General features: G+C 42.3%; 1 protein-coding gene across 6 annotated transcripts in view; it reads right to left on the reverse strand.

Moving 5' to 3' along the window:
* Positions 1-856: 856 nt before the first annotated feature.
* Positions 857-23,496, reverse strand: part of svopl (SVOP-like) — a 131,031-nt gene continuing 108,391 nt past the window's right edge. For 3 of the 6 annotated variants that reach the window (XM_063058264.1, XM_063058263.1, XM_063058262.1), the window contains exons 12-16: positions 18,535-18,646; positions 14,425-14,506; positions 5,670-5,759; positions 4,994-5,107; positions 860-3,678 (exon numbers count right to left, since the gene is read on the reverse strand). In XM_063058264.1, the coding sequence (XP_062914334.1) occupies positions 3,649-3,678; positions 4,994-5,107; positions 5,670-5,759; positions 14,425-14,506; positions 18,535-18,646 (428 nt within the window). In that variant the 3' untranslated portion in view covers positions 860-3,648. Of the gene's footprint in view, positions 3,679-4,993; positions 5,108-5,669; positions 5,760-14,424; positions 14,507-18,534; positions 18,647-23,496 lie in introns of all 6 variants that reach the window. The other 3 variants (XM_063058261.1, XM_063058266.1, XM_063058265.1) reach the window with 2 other exon arrangements.

The following is a 23,496-nucleotide window of genomic DNA, read 5'->3' on the forward strand; positions in this document are numbered from 1 at the left end:
ATGAATGTAGTAATGTGTGATCACTCAAATCGAGTATTGTTTCCAAAGGGGTTATCTACTAGTGGCTCCTCAGATAGCAGTAGAAGATCCATATAACTGGGATGTTAGGGTTGATTCCTTTAATGAAGAATGTTGTGCATGACTTTGTTTAATATGATATCCAGCAGCATGGAATGCAAGGCAATGGAGGACCCCTTCACTGCTGCAGCCTTCCTCTGCCTTTACTCCGTTGTAATGTGACATCATCTTCCACCATTTCCATCTCTGAGGTCTTGGTTGGAATGCTCTCTTTGTCTGGAACCTCCTCAGGACCTTACCTTCATAGGTGACCCAACCAGGAGCTCAGTACCAGGTGGATAAACTGAACCTTTGGGAATGCAATGATCTCATAGTGAAGCATTTATTGCTTTTCAGTTTATTCCATTGACAAGAACGTGGAGGACATTGATTTAATATAATTGGCTACAGAACCAGAGTGGATTGAGAGGATATTTTACTTTATTTAGATATATAGTGCAGAATAGTCCCTTCTGGCCCTTCGAGCTGCGTCACCCAACAACCCCAATTTAACCCTAGTCTAATCACGGGACAATTTACAATGACCAAGTAACCTACCCGACACATCTTTGGACTGTGGGAGGAAACCGGAGCACCGAGAGAAAACCCACAAGTTCCAGGGAAGGACTTAAGAGACTCCTTACTGAGGATGCTGGGATTCCTGCCACTGTCCGTAAGGAGTTTGTACGTTCCTCCCATGTCCGCGTGGGCTTCTTCAGGATGCTCTGGTTTCCTCCCACAGGCCAAACATGTGCTGGTTGATAGGTTAATTGGTCATTGTAAACTGTCCATTGGTTAGACTAGGGTTAAATCAGAGGATTTCTGGGCCGCACAGCTCAAAGTGTTGGAAGGATCTATTCTACACTGTATCTCAATAAATAAAAACTCTGCCCTGAGCTGTGATAGCATTGTGTTAAAAATTACTGCATTTTCAATGCAGTAAATTATTATTATCTGGATTGCACTGTTTAAAGGGTAGTTGAATTCACTAGCTGAAGCTCTGTGAGCCAGCTGGGTCACCTCATTTTAAGAAGGATGTGGATGCCTTGGAGAGGATGCAGAGAAGATTCATTCATGAGAGGATGGGTAGAGTTGGTTTGTTTTTCTCGGAATAGAGGAGGCTGGGGGGGGATCTGCAAACAATGAGGGATACAATTACAGATAATGAGAAACTTCTCATAACAGAAGTGTCAAGTACCAAGGGCTAGGCTTAAGGTTATGAATAGGCGGCTTGTTGGGGGTCTAAAGAAGAGTATTTTTTACCCAGAAGGTAGTTGAAATCTGGAACACTACCTGAGAGCATGATGGAGTTTGAAATTTTCACAACATTCAAGAACTATATTTAAGTTGCCAAAGCTTAGAAAGTTACAGTGCAGGTGCTGCTAAATGCAATTAGTATATTAATTTGGTCTCCAATGATTAATTTGGATATGATAAATGGCTATCCTTTTTCTCTGCTGTACATTCCATGGCTCCATGCATCCCAAAATGAATAAATACTGGAGAAAGAAATATTTCAGAAGAACGGGGAAAGAACAAATGGGTGAATTGAACTGGTCACATTGCAATTTCATAGCAGGTTGAAGAAGCTCATGTATTATGCATGTGATTGCAAATTAAAATATTGGAAAATAAATGTAACAAGTAGAAACTTATAAACAAAAAAATACAACTGAAATGTTTGAAGCTATTAAAAAGCGCACAATTTACCTCAAACAATTTTTTACAAGCTCAGCGGCAAGTTGGCAAACAAAACCTAGCACAGCTGAGAACTGTTTCTAATACATTTCAATTTCATATCAGGAAAATGGAATGTAACCTTACATTTAAATAGACAATTACATTTAGAATTATTAAAAGTTTATCTTCAGATCACAATAATCAATACCAAAATGTCAACAAAATGGTAAAAATGATTAAACATTTCTAAGTGCAAATAATACAGACTTGTAGTTTGTTATTTAAAAACTGCATAAATATATTATCCTATAAACACAGTGAGTTTACTGTCTGTGGGAGAAAGGAATGATTCTGGACCTATAGTCTCTAAAACTCAATAGGGTTGATCTGTTCTTCTACCTGGGCCCACTGCATATTCATTGATAGAAGGTGCTATGCCTATTTTAAAAGATAATTTCTCTATAGGTCCCTCCCACTATGTAGGATGTGGGCCCACATATTCCAATTTTACTTGTAATTCATTTGACTGATTAGAAAATTCAGATACAGGTTTGCCCTGCACCAGCAAAATTTAGCAAAGTGTGAGCAGATCTCATTCAGACTTAGAAAGTTCATACCGGTCTTGGCAAAGTGAGAGGTGTTTCCCCTGGCTGTCCAGAATAAGGAGTTACAGCCTTAGATTAAGGGGTAGGCCATTTAGGACTGGAATGCGGAGGAATTCCTTCACGTAGTGGTATTGTTTCAGTTGGCTCAGTCAAAAACAAAAAAGAGATTGATAGGTACAGGTATCTCTGTATTCTCAGGAGTCAAAAGAATGGGGCTAGTGCAAGGAAATAGAGTTGAGATGGAAGATCAGCTATGATGTTGATGAGGCGTGAGCAGGTGCATGGGGATGAGTGGCCTTCTCCCCCTTTCATTTCTTTTATTCTAATGTGGCTACTTGAGCTTTCCTAACAAGAACTGTAGAACTTCTCAGTGACAGATCCAAAGCATTGAATCACTTCAATTGTAATATTGCTTTTTTATAACAAGTGTTCTTGAAATGATCTTTATGGATGGCATGCAAAACTAAGTTTTTCACTGTATCATCATACATGTGATGATAATGAAAAGATGTCAACGCATTAAATTTAGTGCAACATTGTGATGTGTAAAATCACTATCTGGGTCACGGTTTGAGTTCCATCAGTCATGAGGATAGAGCAATAATGCACCACTTTAGTAATATTGGACCAGTTTTAGTGACAACAATCCCTTATAAAATCTATGAATATTTCACCACCAAGAGCTCTTCTTTGTACTATTAGCTCCCCAGGACCAAATACAGCATAGGAAAGATAACCTTTTCTCTAGGTTAAGAGGAATGCAAAATTCAGGAGTAATAGAGATGGTTGTTGGACGCATTTTACAGTTAAGACCTCAGGTTTATTGGAAGGCAAAAGCGAAGGCACAATAGAGGGAGGAGGGAAACCTTTCCTTGTTTAACTGGGCTTCAGTGTTTCACATGGCATTAATCCATATCCACCACCAATGCTGAGGTATCTGTTCCAAGAATTAGAAATATTGTTTTTGATTTTATTTTTGTTTTTATTTTATCCCATGTTTTGAGGTGCAATGTAATTTCTGACTGCAAATAGTAGAACAGATTTTCCCAGATGGCAGCCTTCCTCAGTGCTCCTTCTCTGCTAAAGGCCATTTATGATGATGGATATTTGAAGGACTCGAGAAAAGGAGATGAACTTCCAATCAACATTGTGTACGTTGCTCCCAGTGCAATAGTAATGAGAAATGCCACACCATACATACTGTCCAGCAAACGACTTAACCTTTTCTGGCGGAAGTGTTCCGAAAGGGCCAAGGATAAAGGTCATGCTTCTTCATCTCCAACATACACTAAGTCCAGACCTATATTCATAATCCAGTTGGAGATGGTTTGATCTCCTGAAAAGTAAGTTAAAATAGTTTCTAAAGCTGGCACCAACTTAATGGAAGAATGCAAAATCATTGCTTAACACCTTCCTAAGTGTATAAACATTTAGAACAGCTTTGGTGAGGGCCTCTCCAAGTGCAGTCAGCATAATTCTCAAAGCTTACAGTCATAGTCATACATTATTGATCCTGGGGGAAATTGGTTTTCGTTACAGTTGTACCATAAATAGTAATAGAACCATAAATAGTTAAATAGTAATATGTAAATTATGCCAGTAAATTATGAAATAAGTCCAGGACCAGCCTATTGGCTCAGGGTGTCTGACCCTCCAAGGGAGGAGTTGTAAAGTTTGATGGCCACAGGCAGGAATGACTTCCTATGACACTCTGTGCTGCATCTCGGTGGAATGAGTCTCTGGCTGAATGTACTCCTGTGTCCACCCAGTACATTATGTAGTGGATCGAGACATTATCTAAGATGGCATGCAACTTGGACAGCATCCTCTTTTCAGACACCACCGTGAAAGAGTCCAGTTCCATCCCCACAACATCACTGGCCTTACGGATGAGTTTGTTGATTCTGTTGGTGTCTGCTACCCTCAGCCTGCTGCTTATAGAGTCATATTCAAGTCCATGCCTAACAGGTCCATGCACAACCATCCTATCTCCATTCCAGACTTATGCCATTTGCAGTTGAATTCAACTTCAGGCTTTTGTGTCTTTTAATCATAACTACTTCAATGTTGCCATCTTGCACTCCTGTAAACTTAGCTCATCCAAAACTGCTGCTGGAATCCTAACATTTATCAGTGGTTAGCATGGTGATAGAATCTAGAAGGAATTAATAAGGTAAAAGGGAGAGTCAAAAAGTCCTGACGAAGGGTCTCGGCCTGAAACGTCGACTGCACCTCTTCCTACAGATGCTGCTTGGCCTGCTGCGTTCACCAGCAACTTTGATGTATGTTGCTTGAATTTCCAGCATCTGCAGAATTCCTGTTGTTTGAGTCAAAAATGAGCTTAATGTCAGATGGGTGTGTTATGGGTGGTTGATAGACAGTCCAGATTTTGTTCAGTTTGTATGCCACCTCTGTACTCACCAAACTACCTTCCAATGAAATATCTTTCTTTAATCATTCCAAGCCTTATATTTAAAATTTTCCACTGAAGGTCACCTCCACCTCTGCATGTTTCTCTAACCCTGTAGCTCTCATTCATCAGTTAGTCCTCTGTTCTGGTCACTTGGGGATGCCGGGGTTTAACTGCTCTGTCACCTCTACCTCCATTAATGACCACTCTGGACACATGAAGAAGTTGCTCAGAATCTCACCTGCATTGCTCGACCTTGGGTCTCAATTGGAAGGGTGAAAGCCAATATGGAACAGATAATACACACTGCACTGAAGAGGCACAAGGCTGCTGTGGGCCATGAGGCAAGAAGGACCTGAATGGGCAAAACATTACTTATTAGAGAGAATGCATTCACAAATCAGGCCTGAATGTCAGTAATGAGCAGACATGAAGTATGATGGCATGTCAGGCTGCAGCTACAAAAAAGAAGAAACAGTTAATATTTCAATCCTGAGACGACTTCTTAAAATTACTGCCTATTTCTCATTACTGTAATCATTCAGCTATCTCAAATACCTATAAGAAATTAAGTGCAGTCTCCCCTAGTTAATGAAAGGGTTATGTTCCTAAATACCTTTGCTAAGTAGGAGTATCCTTCCATTATTTCCCATTGAAAAAGGACTGTCCGGTGTCTGGTGCTGAAGAGATGGTGGTGGAGGAGGAAGAAATGGAACGCGCTGCACAAAACTTTCTTTTTTTGGTTAGTAGTCATAGTCAATTTAAATATCTAAAATTAACAAACATTCCAAACAAAGTAGAATTCCAATTTGATCTAATCTAAAAATTGGATAATTAGTTGTTAGAATGGCCATTTAAGATCCAATGGTTTACCACGGGCCTTCCCATTACCTGAGGCAGAATAAGACACAGCTCACCTGTGCTATAAAGGGTGCGATCATTGCTCCAACGCGAGCCATCGAACTACAGGACCCTAGTCCCAAGGAACGCATGACTGTAGGATAGACCTAGAATGCAGAAAAAAGCAACAACTAGTGTTTTCTTCTTGGAAAAACATATTCATGCACACCATCGAGCTTGAGATGATGGCCATAACCCTAGCATCATGACAAGAAGTCATTGTTCAAGTTGCCATTTGGGAAGGATCACTAGATGGATTAGTTTTAAAGGCAGCATTAATCCAGTTAATTGGCGGAGTGTCAAGTATATGGCAGAATGATGGTTCAGCAGTTAATATTGCTGCCTCACAGACTGAGATTCAATCCTTGTCCTCGTGTGGAGCTTGTACGTTCTGCTAGGTTACCACCAGGTGCTGTGGTTTCCACCCACATCACAAAAACATTCTGACAGGTTTATTGTCTTATGTCACGTGTTAGCGTTGGTATGAAGCGAAGGAATCAAAAGAGAATGATGTGAGAATGGGTAAGTTGCATAGATACAAAGTAATAAGGGTTTTCAGGAGTGGTGTTGCTAATCAGGGATAGTATCACAACTACAGAAAGCAAGGAGGTTCTGGAGGGATCATCTACTGAGTCAGTGTGGGTGGAAGTCAGATAATAGGAAAGAAGCAATTACTCTATTGGGAGTATTCCATAGATCCCTCACTCCCCATAGCAACAGATACACTGAGGAGCAGATTGGGAGCCAGATTTTGGAAAGGTATGAAAATAGGGTTGTTATCATGGGTGAGTTCAACTTCTCTGATAAGGGGCCTCCTTAGTGCAAGAGGTTTAGATCGTGCAGAAATTGTTAGGGGGTAACTGGGAAGGACTCCTGACACAAAATGAGCAGAGGCCATACTGGATCGAGTATTTAGTAATGAACTTGGTCAGGTGACAGATCTCTTAATGGGTGAGCATTTTGAAGTTAGTGACTATATCTCTGAATTTTACCGTAGCCTTGGATGACAGGAGTAGACAGTATAGAAAAGTATTTAATAGGGGGGGTGGTGAATTATGATGCTATCGGGCATAAACTTGGAAGTGTGAATTGGAAGAGAAGCACTCAGAGAATGCACAATGGAAATGTGGAAGTTGTTTAGGGAGCAGTTACATGGGGTTCTGAATAAGTTTGTTCCACTGAGGCAGGGAAAGGATGGTACATTTAAAGTACGGATAGAACATCTAATCTAACCAAGAAGAAGAAGGAAGCATACTTAAGAATTAGGAAGCAAGAATCACACAGGGCTCTGGAGAGATATAACCTAGCCAGGAAGGACTTAAGAAGCTATATTTATTGTGTTTTATTAGTATTGTGTTCTTTAATTTACTTTGCTTTTTAGATGCTCTATCAGATCTAGAGAAAAAATCATTTCATTCTCCTTTACACTGGTGTTCTGGAAAAGGCATTAAACAATCCTGATTACAAACAAGAGAAAATCTGCAGATGTTGGAAATCCAAGCAACACACACAAAATGCTGGAGGAACTCAGCAGGTCAGGCAGCATCTATGGAAAAAGAGTACAGTCAACATTTTGGGCTGAAATCCTTTGGCAGCACTGGAGAAAAAAGCTGAGGAGAAGATTTAAAAAGTGGGGAGAGGGGAGGGAGAAACACAAGGCAATTGGTGAAACTTAGAGGGGGAGAGATAAAGCAAAGAGCTAAGAAGTTGATTGGTGAAACAGACAGAAGACCATAGAAGAAAGAAAATAGGGGAGATGAGCATCAGAGGGAGGTGTTGAGCAGGCAAAGAGTTAACATGAGAGAGGGACAAGGGGATGGGAAATTGTAAAAGGGGACATTACTAGAAGTTGGAAAGATCAATGTTTATGCCATCAGGTTGGAGGCTACCCAAACAGAATATAAGGCATTGTTCCTCCAATGTAAGTGTGGTCTTATCCCGGCAGTGGAGGAGGCTATTGATGGGACATATTGGAACGGGAATAGAAAGTGGAATTAAAATGAGTGGCCACTGGGAGATCCTGTTTGTTCTGGCAGACAGAGCGTAGATGCTCGGTGAAACGGTCTCCCAATCTACATCAGGTCTCACCGATACGTGAGAAGCCGAACACAGTATTTGATCCTAACAGACTCACAGGTGAAGTGTTGCCTCACCTGGAAGGACTGTTTGGGGCCCTGAATGGTGGTGAGGAAGGACGTGTAGGGGCAGGTGTGGCACTTGTTCCACTTGCAAGGATAAGTGCCAGGAGGGAGATCAGGGGTGGGGGGGGAACGAATGGACAAGGGAGTGGTGCAGGGTACGATCCCTGCGGAAAGCAGAAAACGCGGGGGAGGGGGAGATGTGTTTGGTGGTTGCAGAAGTTTTGGAGCATTATGTTGAATTATGAAACAATCTTGAATCTTGAAGAAGGGAATTAGGAGAGCTAGAAGGGGACATGAGAAGGCCTTGGCAAGTAAGATTAAGGAAACCACTAAGGCATTCTGCATGTCTGTGAAGAACAAGAGGATGACTAGGGTGAGGGTAGGACTGATCAGGGATAAAACAGGAAGCAAATGTTTGGAGTAAGAACAGATGGGGGGATCTGGTAGCAGGTGGCACAGTAGCGTAATGGTTAGCACAACGCTTTACGGTACCAGTGACCCAGGGTTCAATTACCACTGCTGCCTGTAAGGAGTTTGTATGTTCTCCCCGGGTTTCCTCTGGGTGCTCCAGTTTTAGTAGATAAATTGGCCATTGATTAGGCTAGCATTAAATTGGGGGATTTCTGAGCAGTGCGGTTCGAGGGGCTGGAAGACCTGTTGCACGTTGTATCTCAATAGATCCTTGAAGAATACTTTGCTTCACTCCTGAGAGGGACATGCTGAGGTTAAGGAGGAACCAGCATACTGGAAATTTTGTAAAACAGTAGGATAGATAAACCCCTGTGGCCAGATGGGATAAAACCCAGGTTACTTAATAAATACTTTGGTTCTGTATTCACCAGTGAGAGGGGCCTTGATAAATGTGAGATTAATATAGAACTGGCTAATATGCTGGAACATGTTGACGTTAAGAAAGAGAAGGCATAGGAGCATTTGAAAGACATCAGGATAGATGTGTCCCGGGGCCAGGTGGATATACCCCAGGTTACCACAGGCAGAGACAGCTGCAACTTTGGTGATGATGTTTGAGTCATCGCTAACAATAGGAATAGCACCTGAAGACTGGCAGGTGGCAAATGTTATTCCTTTGCTCTAGAAAGGTCATACTTCATGAGCCCAATTGAATTCTTCAAGGAAGTGGCAAAACAAGTTGATGAATTCAATCAGTGGATGTGGTGTACATGGATCTAATGTCTTTGACCACATTCCTTCATTAGGCTCATTTAAATAGTCAGGAGGCATGGATCAAGGAAACAGCTGTGGGGATTCAGAAACACAAGAAAATCTGCAGATGCTGGAAATCCAAAGCAACACACACAAAATGCTGGAGGAACTCAGCAGGCCAGGCAGCTTCCATGGAAAGAAGCAAACAGTTCACACCTCGGGCCAAGACGTCGCCTATTTGCTCTTTTCCATGGATGTTGCCTGACCTGCTGAGTTCTTCCAGCATTTTGTGTGTGTTGCATGGATTCAGAATTGGCTTCCCACAGAAGGATGAGGGTGGTAGTAGATGGAGCGTATTCTGCCTAGACCCCTGCTCCTTGTGATATTTATAAAGGACCTGGATTTATAAAGGACTTGAGCCAGCTAGGTCTTTTCTCTTTGGAGTGAAAGGAGATGAGAGGTGGTTTGATAGGGCTGTAGAAGAAGATGCAACCTCGGGTGACATTATCTAGGTGGTTCACGAAACTACTTCTTTCACTTCTTTATGTCTTCTTTATCTTTCAAATGTGGTTCTGCTACTGTTAGAGCTTGCGATCTACATTTTGGTGGTGGGTTTTCAGGCCAATTGAGAAATCTGGTGATTTGCTGTCTCTAAGAGTGTTCCATGAGGTTTCGAGTGAAGCATGCAGCCTAGAGGCCAAGAAGCCTAGAGACAGGACGCAAGCCCGTGATTCACTCCACTTCTCACCAATCTCGCTGATGAAAGCACCGAGGAAGAATGAAACCATCAAGGTGAGCAGGTGTCCAGCACCGTCTACCAGCCTCTCACTTGCTGCTGCCAGACAATCTGCATGTGACTGTTCTGCTCACTTGCCAAAGTCCTGCCTTTGAATGTGAGAGAGAGATCTATATCTCTATCTCTCTCTCTCTCTCTCTCTCACTCACTCTCACTCACTCTCACTCTCTCTCACTCTCTCTCTGTTATTTTGGATGATTTTGAATCAGGGCAACCTGCAGACAATGAACACTGAGCTGAACTGAACAGGCCTGGAAAATTTGTGTTTTATACTGTGTTTTTTGCAGTTGTGTGATTTTTTTTTGCGTGTATAGGGTAGGGCTGGGGAGTTGATGTTTTTCTTTGAACGGACTCCATGGTTTTCTTTGTTTCATGACAATCTGTGGGAAAGACGAAACTCAGGGTTGCATACTGCCTACGTGCTTTGATAATAAATGTACTTTGAATCTTTGAAGATGATTAAGAGGCATAGATAAAGTGGACAGCCAGAGTCTATCTCCCCCCAGGGTGGCAATGGTTAATAGGAGAGGGTATAATTTTAAGGTGATTGGAGGAAGGTATAGGGGAGGTGTCAGAGATAAGTTTTTTTTACACGGGGAGTGGTAAGTACATGGAATGCATTGCCAGAGGTGATGGTAGAAGCATTACATTAGAGGCACTTACAAGACTTGTAGATAAGCACGACGAACAGATATATGCAGGGGTATGTGGGAGGAAGGGTTAGATTGATCTTACAGTACATTAAAGGATCGGCACAACATTGTGAGCCAAAGAGCGAGTATTATGCTACACTGTTCTATGTTCTAAAACCAGTTAGAGTAGTATGTGTAACAGTGGGTGACACAGGCAATGGTCCTTCCAGATTACTATTTCGAGAAGAATTATCCCCAAAGCCTGTAATTCTGCTATAACATCTGTTTCCTTAATGCAAGTTGGTTGCAACATGATTGCTGGAAGAGGGAATACTGTTTGTATTATGAACATTGTTGAAGTATATGCTTTGCATGCAGCTGCAGCCTGTTCAGTTATTACAACGTTCTATAACAGAAGCCTTCTTCAGAATGTCACTATCACATTATTGCAGAGCCCGCTGTATGTAACAGGAACATTTTACTGCTGATTGACATTAAACCTGAACCTCATTGATAGATCCAAGTCACTTCTAGGCCTGGCCAGTCAGTGAAGAGTTCCAGTACCAAGAAATATTTTCTGATTCCAGCCCATCTGGTAATGACCATAAGATAATAAGATATAAGCGCAGAATTAGGCAATTTGACCCCATCAAGTCTGCTCCACTATTTCATCATGGCTGATCCATTTTACTTCTCAGCCTAATCTCCCAACTTCTCCCGGTATCCTTTCATGCTCTGACTAATCAAGAATCTATCTCTTCCATAAATATATCCTGCATGAGGCCTCCCTTTGCACCTCAGATTTTAGAATTTTCTCTCCATTTAGAAGACCATACACTTCCTGACACTGTATTTCATCTGCCACTTCTTTGCCCATTCTCCTAATCTATCCATCTCCTAAAGCCTCTCTGCTTCCTCAACACGACCTGCTCCCCCAGCTAGATTTGTATCGTCTGCAAACTTGGCCACAAATTCAACAATTCCTTCATCCAAATCATTCACACATAAAGTAAAAGAATCAGTCCTAACACAGTCCCTTGTGGAACACCCCTAGTCACCAGAAAAGGTTTCCTTTATTCCCGCTCTTTGCCTTCTGTCAATCAGCCAATGCTTACCCATCCGAGTAACTTTCCTGTAGTACCATGGGCTCCTAACTTGTTCAGCAGCCTCATATGTGGGGCCTTGTCACAGGCCTTCTGAAAATCCAAGTACATACCATCCATCAATTCTCCTTTGTCCATCTTGCTTGTTATTTCTTCAAAGAGTTCCAACAGATTCATTGGAAAATATTTTCCTTTAAGGAAACCATGCTGACTTTGATCTATTTTATCATGTGCCTCCAAGTAGCCTAAAACTAAATCCTTAACGATCAACTCTAACATCTTCCCAATCACTGAGTCAACCTAACTTGCCAATAGTTTCCTTTCTTCTGCCTCTCTCGCTTCTTGAAGAGTGGAGAGACATTTGCAATTTTCCACTCCTCCGGAACCATGCCAAAATCAATTGGTTCTTGACAGATTATTACTAATGCCTCCATAATCTCTTCAGCTACCTTCTACAGAACCCTGGGGTGCACACCATCTGCTCCAGGTAATTTATCTACCTTCAGACCTTTCAATTTCTCAAGGACCTTCTCCCTGGTAATGGCAAATTCACTCAATTTCACCACTGGACAGGACTGAATATGTGGCATACTGCTAGTGTCTTCCACAGTGAAGACTGATGCAAAATACTTATTCAGTTCATCTGCCATTTCATTGTCCCCCATTACTACCTCTCCATCATCATTTTACAGTGGTCCGATATCTACTCTTGGCTCTCTTTTACTCTTTATATATCTGAAGAAACATTTATATCCTCTTTAGTATTATTGGCTTGCTTTCCTTCATATTTTCCTTCTTTATGACTTTTGTAGTTGCCTTCTGTTGGTTTTTAAAAGCTTCCCAATCCTTTAACTTCCCACTAAATTTTGCTCTATTATATGCCCTCTCTTTATGTTGGCTTTGACTTCTCTTGTCAGCCATGGTTGCATCATCTTTGGGATATGTCTATCCTGTGCCTTCCAAATTCCTCCCAGAAATTACAGCCTTTGCTGCTCTGTCATCAACCCTGCCAGTGTTCTCTTCCAATCAATTTTGGCCAGCTCCTCTCCCATGCCTCTTAATCCCTTAACTCCACATCTAACTTTAGCTTCTTCCTCTCAAGCTACAGGGTGAGTTCTGTCATGTGATGATCACTGCCTCCTAAGGGTTTTTTTTTTAACCTTAAGCTCCCTAATCAATTCTAGTTCCTTGCACAATACGCAATCCAGAATAGCTGATTGCCATAAGCTGCTCTAAAAGGTCATCTCATAGTCACTCTACAAATTCCCCTCTTGGGATCCAGCACCAACCTGCCTGCATATTGAAATCCCCCATGACTATTGTAACATTGCCCTTTTGACATGCATTTTCTATCTCCCATTGTAATTTGTAAACCATATCTTTGCTACTGTTTGGAGGTCTGTATATAGCTCATACCAGGGCCTTTTTACCTTTGCAGTTTCATCGCTCGACCCACAATGATTCTACATTTCTGATCCTATGTCACTTCTTTCTAATGATATGATTTCATTTTTTACCAACCTGCCTGTCCCTTCAATACAACGTACATTTCAGAACGTTAACTCCCAGCTATAATCTTCTTTCAGTCACAGTTCAATGATTCCCACAAAATCATAAATGTCAATCTGCCACTGTGCTACAAATTCATTTACCTTATTTTGTATACAGTGTGCACTGAAATCTAACACATTCAGTCCTGCATTCATCACCTTATCAATTTTGTACGCCTTTTACATTGCAGCTCATCCCTTTGACTGCAAATTTGCCCTGTTATCAGGCTCTCCTTGCTAGCAGTCTCACTACACACTGCCTGTTTGTAAAGCAACTGCTCAATCCTCAGCCCTATCACTCCAGGTTCCATCCGCCTACCGAAATAGTTTAAACCTTCCTGGACAGCTCTAGCAAAACGACACGCAGGATATTGGAAGTCACCTGGGTCCAGATGCAGCCCGTTCCTTTTGTACATGTACCTCGTCCAGAAGAGGTCACAATGATCCAGAAATCTGAACCTCTACCCCTTACTCTAGGTCCTCAGCAACACATTCATCTGCCAAATTATCCGATTCTTACCTTCACTGGCGCATGGCACAGGCAGCAATTCCCGAGATTACTACCTGAAGGTCCTGCTTTTCAGCTTTCTACCTAGCTCCCTAAAATCTCTCTTCAGGACCTCCGCACCTTTCCTACCTATGTTAATGGTGCTAATATGTACCAGGACTTCTGGCTGCTCACCCTCCCCCTTTAGAATACTGTGAACATGATCCGAGACATCAACATACCATCCGGATGTCTCTATCACACCCACAGAATCTTGTCTCTGTTCCTCTGTCTATGGAATCTCCCATCACCACTGTACTGCTCTACACCTGACTTCCTTTCTGAGCCACAGAACCAGACTCAGTGACTGAGACCCAGTCACTGTGGCTTCCCCTGGTCGGACATCTCCTTTAACAGTATCCAAAGTGGTATACTTATTACTGCAGGGAATGGCCACAGGGGTAATCTCTACTGGCTTCCCATTTCCCTTCCTTCTCCTGACAGTCACTCAGTTACCTGCCTCCTGCAACCTTTGGTTGAGGACCTCCCTGTAGTTCCTATCTACCACCTCCTCATTCTCCCATATGTTCAGTGTGGTTGTGTTCAGTATGAATGCTTCCAGTTTGATAAGCTACAACCACACACTCAATTCAACCTGCTCGAAGGCTGCGGCACTCTCAGCTTCCAGCGTAGCCTCTCCAGTGACACATTATCATCAAAATATCCTGGAAAGCTGGAGGGCAAACTCAAAAATTTGAATAAGATAGAATGGTCGATTATTTTGGAGGCCTTTATATTTTTTCTAATAAGTAACGAGAAAGGAGGAGGAGGAAGAGGATATTCTTCCTTCTATTAGATGAAATGATGATAAGCACAGTGAGTCATTGGGTGCTACCTACCTCTGCAGTGTAGATATAGATGATACTGAAGTTGGCAGACACTAGGGCACGGAGAATGAAGAGCAAAGTGGTCAGTAATCCCCTAGGAGGAAAAAAAGATCTGCATTAATGACTCCAAAGGCCCTTTCCTCCCTTTTATAGGCTTTTGACTTGATGGCTTCATTGTGACTTAGGAAAGAGAACAGTCAATTTTCCCACCATAAGTTCAAAGAGCAGCAATCTGAGGAGCAGTCTTCACTAATGTTGGTTGATGGTTTAATAGAAAAGGTGGAATAGAGGAAATTTGCCTGCTTCACTCCAAAAAGTGCAATGAATCTTTTATATTCAACTGAGAGAGCAGGCAGCCCCCCAGTTTGATAACTTCATGAGATTCTCCACCAAATTTCACATTTCATTTACACACTATCACCTATCACCTCCCTGCCTCCCTTCCCCCACCCCTTTATCTTTCCCCTTACTGGTTTTTCACCTGGAACCTACCAGCCTTCTCCTTCCCACCCTTCCCCCACCTTCTTTATAGGGCCTCTGCCCCTTCCCCCTACAGTCCTGACGAAGGGTTCTAGCCCGAAATGTCGACTCATCGTTTCCACGGATGCTGCCGGACCTGCTGAGTTCCTCCAGCGTGTTGTGAGTGTTCCAATTACACACTCATGTCTCAGTACTTTGGATATTCAGGGAATCAAAGGATAGAGGGTTAGCATGGCTACACAGGGCTGTGTTACAAGATCTTAAAGGATGGTGTCAGAGGCATGAGTGGGCCAGCAGTCCTCTCACTTATTCAATCCTCAGGTTCTTTACATAATCTACAAAATCAGGGAGTTAGCACACTTTGATTAGGTAGATCTTTTAAACGCACCATTAATTGAAGGTTTAGAATAGATGGAAACTAGGTTGTCGATAAATTCCACCATGAAGGGTCCCAAACCTTGCTGCAAACGGAGGAGGGATGGACATGGGGCTAGCAGCCGCATCTGTAAAAACACAGAGCTACCGAAGACTGAAAGGCTTCATATCTGGGAGGGGTAGGATACACCAAGGTGGGCTACACCTGGCAACAACATGAAAGACTGGCCAAGAACTGAGAACTCTGTTGAGCCACTGTCGGAGATCTACGCTCCAGTAGGGGTATTGGGCCATGTAAGTGTATGGATACTCTAGTGGTGTGATCAAATTCTAGATTGCACAGTGCATGCCTGGCCCTGATTAACGTCACAACTTGGGAAGTGAAGTTCTTTTATATATCATCCCAGACATGACCTAAAGTGGTGTTTGAACCCACCACCTTATCAGTGGGGGCCGGGGGGGGGCGGTGGGGAGAGATGACATGCTGGTTCCCATATGAGCACCTACTTCAAAGTTTCAACAGCAAAACTTGCAAAATTTCAAAATTGAAAATAGTTTAAAATTGACGAAGAGTTTACAACACAGTCTATGTCTCTGGATCATGTACTGATGGAAAACTTTGTCAACCTGATTCCACTTTCCAATTCTGGTCGCTGCTCTTCAAAGACACATCAAAGTAATGTTTAAATGTGATAGCTTTTTACAGTCCACTTTTATCGATCCGCTTCTCAGTCTACCTACCCCAAGTTTGAACTTCATTCCAATTTTATCTTTCTCGATTTCTATTCCCATGCAGACTAATTACAGAATCACTACTGCAAAGGCACCCTTCCACAGATACGACTTCAGTCTCCAAATCTATCCCACAACTCAAATTGCCACAGATGCTCCAAAAATTTCTCTGAATCCTCTATGGGAGTTCTATGCACTTCAAAGCTTTCACACTGCCTGTATCTGAATTAGCACCCACTATACTGCAGTGGTGCATTTGCACTTGTTAGATATGTGTTTACGGATTTGCTTTTCCCTCACGTTATTTGCAAGTGTATCATACACTCCCAACAGTGAGAAAGCTCCTATGTTGTCATTAGTTCAATCCATGTAAATTTGTAATGCTCCTTCAAATAGATCATCTCTTCTCACAGCTGTGATTGTTTAATTAGCCAAGAGTACCACCAACAACCTCTAACCACCCACCAACCCTATCCCAGTTTATCCCTGATAACAGCTAATTGTTTTATATTACCTTTAAAGCAAGTGGTTTGGCATTAAGAAGAGAACTATTAAAATGGAGGGCAGAATCTGATAAAAACATGAATCAGAGGAACACTTTGAGCAGGGAATTTAATGTGCTTCTGGTAATATGCTCTTTCTGTATTCTCTACTGGATTAATTTCTTAATAAAAGCTATTCCTAAAGAGCAGCTATCAAGTCACTTGTTCAACTAACATTTGGGTGCAGTTACTGTCATTTTTACTCAAAAGCGTTCACTAGTGCTTGAGGGGTTGAAGAACCTGTTCAGTTCGGTAGTCATTCTGAAACATTGCCACAGATGAACCACCTCATTCTAACAAGTTTGCAAACAAAGGGAGGCCAGCAATCTGCTCACATTATCATCACACAAGGTGCCAGCCTCTGATTATCCTTAAAATCTCTATGATAGCCATAGACAAAGAGTAAAAGAATGAAAACTTCTGAACCTTTGACGCCCTTATTAAACTAGAATCTATGAACCTCCACTTTAAATATACCCTATGACTTGGCCTCCACAGCTGTCTGTGGCAATGAAGTCCACAGATACACTACTCTCTGGCTAAAGGAATTCCTCCTCATCTCTGTTCTACAGGGATATCCGTGTATTCTGAGGCTCTGTCATCCGGTCCTGGACTTACCCCCGAAAGGAAACATCCTGTCCACATCGACGGTAGCTAGACCTTTCAATATTCGAGAGGTTTCAATGAGATGTCCCCTCATTCTGCTAAACTGCAGTGAGTACCAGCACGGAAGCATCAAACACCTCTCATAACTTAACCCTTTCATTCCCAGGATCATTCTCATGAACCTGATCTGGACCCGCTCCAAAGCCAGCACATCCTTTTTTAGATAAGGGGCCCAACACTGCTCACAATATTCCAAATACAGTCTGACTAATGCCTTCTAAAGCCTCAGCATTACATGCTTGCTTTTATGTTCCAGTCCTCTCAAAATGAATGCTAACATTGTATTTGCGTTCCTTACCACCAACTCAATCTGCAAGTTAATCTTTAGGGAATCCTGCTCAAGGACTCCCAAGTCCTTTTGCACTTCTGATTTCTGAATTTACTCCCTGTTTAGAAGATAGTCTACACTTTTATTCCCTCTATCAAAGCGCATGACCATACACTTCATTACAGTATATTTCATTTGCCTCTTATTTGCTGATCCTCCCAATCTGTCCAAGTCGTTCTGTAGACTCCCTGCTTCAACACTATCTGCTCCCATCTATCTTATTGTCCGTAAACTTGGCCAGAAAGCCATCACTTCCGTCATCCAAATCATTTACATATAACAGGAAAAGAAGCAGTCCCAACACCAACCCCTGCTGAATAACACTAGTCACTGGCAGCCAACCAGAAAAGTGCCCCCTGCCTCCTTTATTCCCATTCTTCACTCCTGCCAGTCAGCCAGTCTCTGAGCTGGTTGTACCAAGAATAATAAAGTTACAGACACAGGAATGGAGAGAATTATGGTGAAGAGTGGGAGTGGCAATGTAAGAGAATCTTGATAATTGACAGTGATGGATAGGTAGAAAACACTGAAATGATGAGAGAAAGCATTATGGACGAAGAGCAGCAACAATGAAGGAAGGAATTGAAGCTAAATAATAGACAGGGAAGAAAGGGATGGCAGATAAAGGACAGGTGTGCTGGAAAGGGAACTGTGGTTAAAGGACGGATATGTTGAAGTAAAGACTAGTATGTAAAGTACAGGTATGCAAATGAAAGGGAATGTGGGTAAAGAACTGTTACAATGAAGATAAAGGATGGGTATGCTGAAGGAAGGATTAAGGGTGAGTACTAGACATGGTCAAATGTATACAGTGGAGATATACAATGGAGAATGTAAGGTGGTGGAAGAGAGGTGTATTGAACTGTAAAATTGATTGTTGGGAGTAAGGTCACAAGAAGATCCATAAAATCTTGTCTCATCTTTGGAAAACTCTTACCCCTCTGTCCCAAGAGATGGTACAGAACATTCTCCATATGCAGCATCCATTATTCACCCTACCTGGTACTGCAGATGTTGAGGAGGAGAAAGAAAATACCAGAAGCTCCCATTGTTAATGTCAAACTGCGTCGTCTTCCCAAGGTTTCAATGATGAAAGGACTAAATGGAATAACTGTGGAAAAAATAACCGTTCATTCTTTAGAGAGAGATAGAAATAATACAATTCAACTCATTTGGGAAATCAGGGTTTCTAATTAATAAGCCTTGGCCTCAATACCTTCTTGTGCAACTGGATCCTGGACTTCCTCACTTACAGAGTCCAGTCAGTTCAGATTGGCAACAACATCTCCTCCATAATTACCATTAGCATTGTTGCACCACAAGACTGTATGTTTAGTCCCCTGCACTACTTGATTTCTACTTATGACTGCGAGGCCAAGCACAGCTCTAATACCATATTTAATTTTTCTGATGTTGGCCAAATCAAAGGTGGTGACGAATCAGCATATAGGAGGGAGATTGAAACTCTGGCTGTGTTGCCACAACAGCAACTTCTCATTCATTGTCAGCAAGACCAAGGAACTGATTATTGACTACAGGAGTACAAAACTAGTGGTCCATGAGCCAGTCCTCATCAGGGGATCAGAGGTGGAGAGGGTCAGCAACTTTAAATTCCTCGGTGTTATCATTTCAGAGCAGCTGTCCTGGGTCTAGCAGGTAAATTACATTATAAAGAAAGCACAGAAGTACCTCTACTAGGTTAGATGTTTGTGAAGATCCGGTATGTCAAGTAAAACCTTGACAAACTTTTATAGATGTGTGGTGGAGAGTATATCGGCTGATTGTATCATGGCCTGCTATGGATACACCAAAATCCTTGCACGGAAAAACCTACAAATAATAATGGATACAGCCCAGTCCATCACATGTAAAGCCCTCCCCACCATTGAATACATCTATATGGAGCGCTGTCACATGGAATCAGCATCCATCCGTGGTTCAATAGTTCAATTTAATATCGGAGAATGTGTACACAGTATACAACTTGAAATCCTTACTCTTTGCAGACTCCATGAAAAAGAGAAAACCCGACCCAAAGAATGAACGACAGAAGGACGTGAAAACCTCAAAGCCCCCACCCCCACACACACAAGCAGCAGGAAAAGCATCAGTCAAGGACCCCCACCACCCAGGTCATGCTCTCTTCCCACTGCTGCCATCTGGAAGGAAGTACAGGACCATCAGAACCCACACCATCAGGTTCAGGAACAGTTATTACCCCTCAACCATCAGGCTCTTGAACCAAAGAGGATAACTTCACTCAACTTCACCAACCCCAACACTTAATTTTTCCCACAACCTATAAACTCACTTTCAAGGGCTCTTCATCTCATGTTCTCAATATTTATTACTGATTTATTTTTTCTCTCTCTTTTGTATTTGGACAGTTTGTTTTTTAACACATTAGTTATTTGTCCTGTCTTTCACTGATTCTATTGTGCTCCTTGGATTTACTGGGAATGCCTGCAAAAAATGAATCTCAGGGTTGTATATGGTGACATATATGTATTTTGACAATAAATTTACTTCGAACTTTGAGATTGTGAGAGGGGTTAATATCAGCTAGCTAATAGAATGATGGTACAGATGAATGAGTGGCTGAGGAAGTCGTACAGGTAGCAAGGTTTCAGATTTCTGAATCTTTGGGATGTCTTCTGGGGAACGTATGATCTGTACGGAAAGGATGGGTTAGACCTGAACCTGAGTGGAGCCATTATCCTTGCGGGCAAGGTTGCTAGAGCTGTTGTGGAGGGTTTAAACTAATTTGGCAGGGGGATGGGAACAGGATCAATAGGGCTGAGGATGGGATAGTCGGTATACAATTTGATGCAGTGTGTCGTGAGACTGTGCAGAGGACAAGCAAATGAAAGGGTGGAATGGCACACAGTAGGCTGGGAAGGCAAAGTCATTGAGTATATTTAAAGCGGAAGTTTAAAATGGAGATTCTTGGTTTGTCAGGGCGTCAAAGGTTATGGGGAAAAGGCAAGAGAATGGGGTTGAGAGAGATAATAAACCAGCCATGATGGAATGGTGGAGCAGACTCGATGGGCTGAGTGGCCTAATTCAGTTCCTATGGTCTAATATGGCTTCTACAGTTATGTTAAGACTAAACAGAGAGCAAAAGACAAAATTGGTCCTCTAGAAGATCAGAATGATAATCTATATGTGGAGCCAAGAGAGATGGGTGGGGGGGGGGGGGGAAGAGATCTTAAATGGACTTTTTGCATCTGCATTTACACAGGAGATGGACACAGAGTCTATAAAAGTGAAGCAAAGCAGCAGCGAGGACATAGACCCTATACAGATTACGCAGGAGGAGGTGTTTGCTGTCTTGAGGCAAATTAGGGTGAAAAAATCCCCAGGGTCTGAGGTTTCAGAAGACGGCACCAGCGAACAATGCAACCAATTGCGACATCCTTCAGACAGTTCACAAAACTACTTCTTTCACTTCTTTCACATCTTCTCTTTCTTTTAAATATGGTTCTGCTACTGTTGGACCTGTGATCTACATTTTGGTGGTGTGCTTTCGGGCCAGTTGAGCAACCTGGCACTTTACTGCCTCCGAGGGTATTTGGTGAGGTTTCAAGCAAATCATGTGGCCTCAAGGCCAAGAAGCCTGGAGACAGGGCATAAGTCCATGATCGACTTAATTTCTCGCCAATCTCGCCATTAAAGCGTCAAGGAAGATTGAAATTATCGAGGCGAGCGGGTGTTCAGCGTTGTCTACCAGCGCTCCTGAACAAAGGTCCTGTGTTTGAATGGTCCCTCTCTCCATTTCACTCGCTGCTGATGGAGGATGGTGCTAGTCTCATGGGTCTTCGGTAAGGTTTAATTAATGTCGTTTGTAGATTGGGCTCCATAGTTCATGTTACGATGTGTTTCTGCTTTCTGGTCACTCCTTTTTGCTGCTATTTTGGGCAATTTTGATTGGGGCACACTGCACCTAATGAATGAATCAGCAGTAGATTGATTGAACTGGACGTTTTCGGTGACATTGTGAGTTGGTGTTTTATATTCTGACTACTTCGCTCTTTTTTCGCTGTTTGTGTGATTTAGTTTTTTTTGTGTGCTGTTGGGGGGTTTGATTGATGGTTTACTTTGAACAGGTTGCATGGTTTTCTTTGTTTTGTGGCTGTGTGTGGGAAGACAAATCTCAGGGTTGTATACTGGATACATCCCTTAATAATAAGTGTACTTTGCATCTTGAAGTTTTGAAGTGTTCCCTTGGACTCTGTGGGAGGCAAGTGCAGAAATTGCAGCAGCCCTAGCAGAGATATTTAGACCATAAGCTATAGGAGCAGAATTTGGCCATTCGGCCCATCGAGTCTGCTCTTCTACTTCATCATGGATGATCCATTTATCTTCTCAGTCCCAAGTCTCCTGCTTTCCCCCTGTATCCCTTCATACTCTGACTAATTAAGAATCTATCGACCTCTGCTTTAAATATACATAAAGACTTAGCCTCCACAGCTGCCCGTGGCAAAGAATTGCACAGACTCAGCACTCTCTGGCTAAAGTAATTCCTCCTCATCACTGGTCTAAAAGGACACCCCTCTACTCTGCCTCTCATCTTAGACTCTCCTACCATAGGAAACTTCCTCTCCACATCCACTCAATCAAGGCCTTTCACCATTCAATAGGTTCCAATGAAGTCACCCCTCAATCTTCTGAATTCCAGAGCATACAGGCCCAGAGCCATCAATGCTCTTCATATGAGAAGCTATTTATTCCTGGAATCATTTTCATGAACCTCCTTTGAACACTCTCCAGTTTCAGCACATCCTTTCTAAGATAAGGGGCTCAAAACTGCTCACAATACTCCAGATGAGGCTTCACCAGTCCTTTATAAAATTCTCAACAGTACATCCTTGCTTTTATATTCCAGCCCCCTTAAAATAAATACAAACATTGCATTTGCCTTCCTCACCACAGCCTCAAACTGCAAATTAACCTTTAGAGAATCCTGCTCAAGGACTCCTAAATCCCTTTGCCCCTCAGATTTTTGTATTTTCTCTCCACTTAGAAGTAGTCAACCCCTTCATTTCTTCCACCAATGTACATGGCCATAAACTTCCCTATGACGTAATCCACCTGCCACTTCTTTCCCCATTCCCCTCATCTGTCCAAGTTCTTCTGTGGCCTCTCTATTTACTAAAAACTACCTGCCCCTCCACCTATCTTTGTATCATCTGCAAACTTGGTTCAAAGCCATCAATTCCATCATCAAAATCATTGACATACAATGTAAAAAGAAGTGATTCCAACACAGACTCCTGTGGAACACCACTAGTCACCAGCAGCCAACAAGAAAAGGTTCCCTTTATTCCCACTCTTTGCCTCCTGGCAATCAGCCACTGCTTTGTCCATGCTAGAATCTTTCCTGTAATACCATCGGCTTGTACCTTATTAAGCAGCCTCATGTGTGGCACCTTGTCTTCAGAAGGCCTTCTGAAAATCCAAGTACACAACATCAACCGATTCTCCTTTGTCTAACCTGCTTGTTACTTCTTCAAAGAATTCCAACAGATTTGTCAGACAAGATTTTCCCTTGAGGAAACCATACTGAGTAGGGCCTATTTTATCATGTGCCTCCAAGTACTCTAAAACCACATCCAATTGACTCCAACATCTTCCCAACCACTGAGTTCAGACTAACTGGCCTATAATTTCCTTTCTTCTGCCTCTCCACTTCTTGGAGAGTGGAGTGACATTTGCAATTTCCAGTCCTCCACAACCATTCCAAAATATAGTGATTCTTGAAAGATCATTACGAATGCCTCCTCAATCTCTCCAGGCACCTCTTTCAGAACCCTGGGGTGTACAACATCTGGTCTAGGTGACTGATCAACCTTCAGACCTTTCAGTTTCCCAAGAACATTCCTCTAATAATGGTAACTTCACATACTTCATGCATGGCTTTGTGCATGGCAGGTCATGTCTAACCAATCTTATAGTTTTTCA

This window comes from Mobula hypostoma, chromosome 9 (genome assembly GCF_963921235.1).
Source record: "Mobula hypostoma chromosome 9, sMobHyp1.1, whole genome shotgun sequence".
Taxonomy (NCBI): Eukaryota; Metazoa; Chordata; class Chondrichthyes; order Myliobatiformes; family Myliobatidae; genus Mobula; species Mobula hypostoma.